The 2,538-nt window shown below is 34.2% G+C and overlaps 1 protein-coding gene across 1 annotated transcript in view; it reads right to left on the bottom strand.

Annotated features, from left to right (window-relative positions):
- The window catches only part of SERPINI1 (serpin peptidase inhibitor, clade I (neuroserpin), member 1), an 80,954-nt gene that overhangs the window by 27,167 nt on the left and 51,249 nt on the right, over positions 1–2,538 (bottom strand). The window contains exon 5 of the mRNA XM_012640171.1: positions 1,439–1,643. Within this exon, the coding sequence (XP_012495625.1) occupies positions 1,439–1,643 (205 nt within the window). The remainder of the gene's footprint in view (positions 1–1,438; positions 1,644–2,538) is intronic.

Below are 2,538 nucleotides of genomic sequence, written 5' to 3'. Positions count from 1 at the left end.
TATAAAAATGGATATTTACATAAGATGTAACTTTTAAGTGATAATCCCTAAAATTAGAATAAAGATGAGTTTAATTCACGCTTGCTCAGGCTGGTCTCTTTAACTCCTGGCCTCAAGCAATCCTCCTTCCTCAACCTCCCAAAGTGCTAGGATTGTAGGCATGAGCCACCATGCCTGGCCAATAATTTAGATTTAATACCAATGTCTTATTTATCACCTTTCAATGTTTGTAGTAATTAATCATATTTGAACAATTTTCTTAATGTAGAATGAGTGTTAGAACTATACTTCCACATATATACACACATATATACTTATCTGTTTATTGATTTTTTTCCTTATTAGTGGGTACAAGTTGAATTCTATTACATGTATATATTATATAGTGGCAGAGTCTGGGCTTTTGGTGGATATTCTTTTATAACCTAAAATTTACATGTGATTTTTATAAACACGTTATATGTGTTTATTGGCCTACCTTGCCTATTGGGTTTTAAGGTATTCAAGGACAGAATAAATATCTTCTGTTGGGTTTGTTTTGTAAATACTTATTGTATTCCTGTTACAGGGGAGAGAACTAGCTCTACCCTAGAAGAACTTACAGAAAGAAAAGGAGAACCACAAACAGGTAATGTTATTGTGGGATGATAACAGGTAATAAATAACAGGGAAGTATATAAGTGAGGCAGAAGTGAGGGCCACTCGTTCCATGAGGTAGTTCATGGCAGGCTTCCTGGAAGAACTAATGACAGAGCTGCACTCTGAAGGCTAAGAAACGCTATAGAGCAAAGAAATGTGAGGGGGGCATTTTAAGCCAAGGCGAGAACATAATGAAGACTCAGAGGCATGAAAAGAGTGTCGTGGCGTGGCATAACTACAAGCACCTGGATAAAACTTGCTACAAAATGTTTGATGTGAGTGGCCAGAGTTGGGGTTGAGGAAGTGGATGATAGTTAGGACATTAAAGGCCTTTCATGGATTTTATTTTTTCAGCCACAGGGAGAATTTTGAGCAGAGTTGCTTCTTCCTGCCAATATATGTTTGTATGTCAACATTTAGCATAGTGATTGCTTACGGTTCTTCCAGCAATGTCAAAGATTGTTTTCTCTCCAGCTTTAATCGACTTTAAATATTAATAAAATATAGAAGACTATTGATGCAAATGATATTCAGAGACAATAGAATGAAAAATCTTCTAACACAAAGCTAAGAATGTTGAATTATATCTGAAATTAGGTCTTGGTAAATAGTACTGAATCAATCAGTAAGTGAGCATTTGTCTCTGGGCAGGACCACATGAGTATGAAAAATATTTTTTAAAAAATCAGAAGAAGAAGAGAATAGTACAAGACTTAAAAATCAAAAGCAGTTCCAAGAGGTTTTTTGGGTCATAGCCCTCCCTCCATGCTGTGGGAGGGGTTACATAGAAGCCTCTCACCTGGGCAAGTATACTTCCACTTTTTGCTTCTTCACAGAGCTTGCCCATTCCTCAACCAGCTGTGGTTTGACCAATGGCTCTAGAGTAGCCAGTGGAACCTCCTGTCTGGACAGTACCAGCATCATGCTTATCTCATCTCCCTCATACGGTATTTCGAGGACTTGGTAGATTCCACCAGCTTCATTGGAGCCATCACTAAATTCTCCTAAAATGAAAAAAACAAACAAACACAAACCATAAAAGGCCTATATCGAAGCTTTTTTTAAAAAAAAAATTAAATTTGTTATAAGTTTCTTCCAAAATGGTGTATAGAATATAAGAAATTCAGGCATCTGAGAAAAGAGGTTTTATTTGAAAACAGGCCCTGAAATTCAAATGAATCCTCAGCCCTGCAGAATTTATTTTATTTTAGAATCCACAGAGTTATTTCACATTTGTCATAACATGTTCTCTAGACTTGCTTTTCATTTTTAAATGAGATAATTCAATATATTTAAAGGATATCATTAGAAACAATGAAAAGTCCTGGTTAGAAAACTAAAGCCCTGGTTCCAAGTTGGATATTAATTGCATTTATCAATATCACTTGGTTTCTAAGAAGGGAAAATTTGACCATGTAATACTTGTAATTTGACCATGTAATACTTGTCACTCTATTATCACCACAACTATAAGTTTGGAGGCAAAGATTGCACAGCCAAAATGAAATCTAAGCATTCTACAATAGTTATCTAGTGCATTTGTGATAATAAGGTCTCCAAATTAGGTAATTAGGTAAATAAATTAATTGGCTTTGTGCTCTATGAATTTAGCCAAGTTAACTAGGCTTATATATTTTTAAAAAGCCTTTAAAACAAATTGTTCTGCCACTACTTTAAAATTTTTCCTATTTTCAAAAATAAGTATAATGTTTTTGTTATGAATATTTTCCTATAACTGATCAAGGTACTTTAGGCATCACACTAAACATTTTGGTTTTCATATAAATAGGTATTTTCCTTCCTTATTTTGACTGTTAACCGGATTAGCAGTGGTTATAGTCTTTTAATATGACAATATACTTTTAAATATAATAAACAATAACTCATCACTTGTCAAAA

Source organism: Propithecus coquereli, unplaced genomic scaffold (genome assembly GCF_000956105.1).
Source record: "Propithecus coquereli isolate 6110/MARCELLA unplaced genomic scaffold, Pcoq_1.0 Scaffold15, whole genome shotgun sequence".
NCBI classification, from domain to species: Eukaryota; Metazoa; Chordata; class Mammalia; order Primates; family Indriidae; genus Propithecus; species Propithecus coquereli.
Note: the sequence above shows the minus strand (reverse complement) of the source record. Positions and strands in the feature narration are given on the sequence as shown.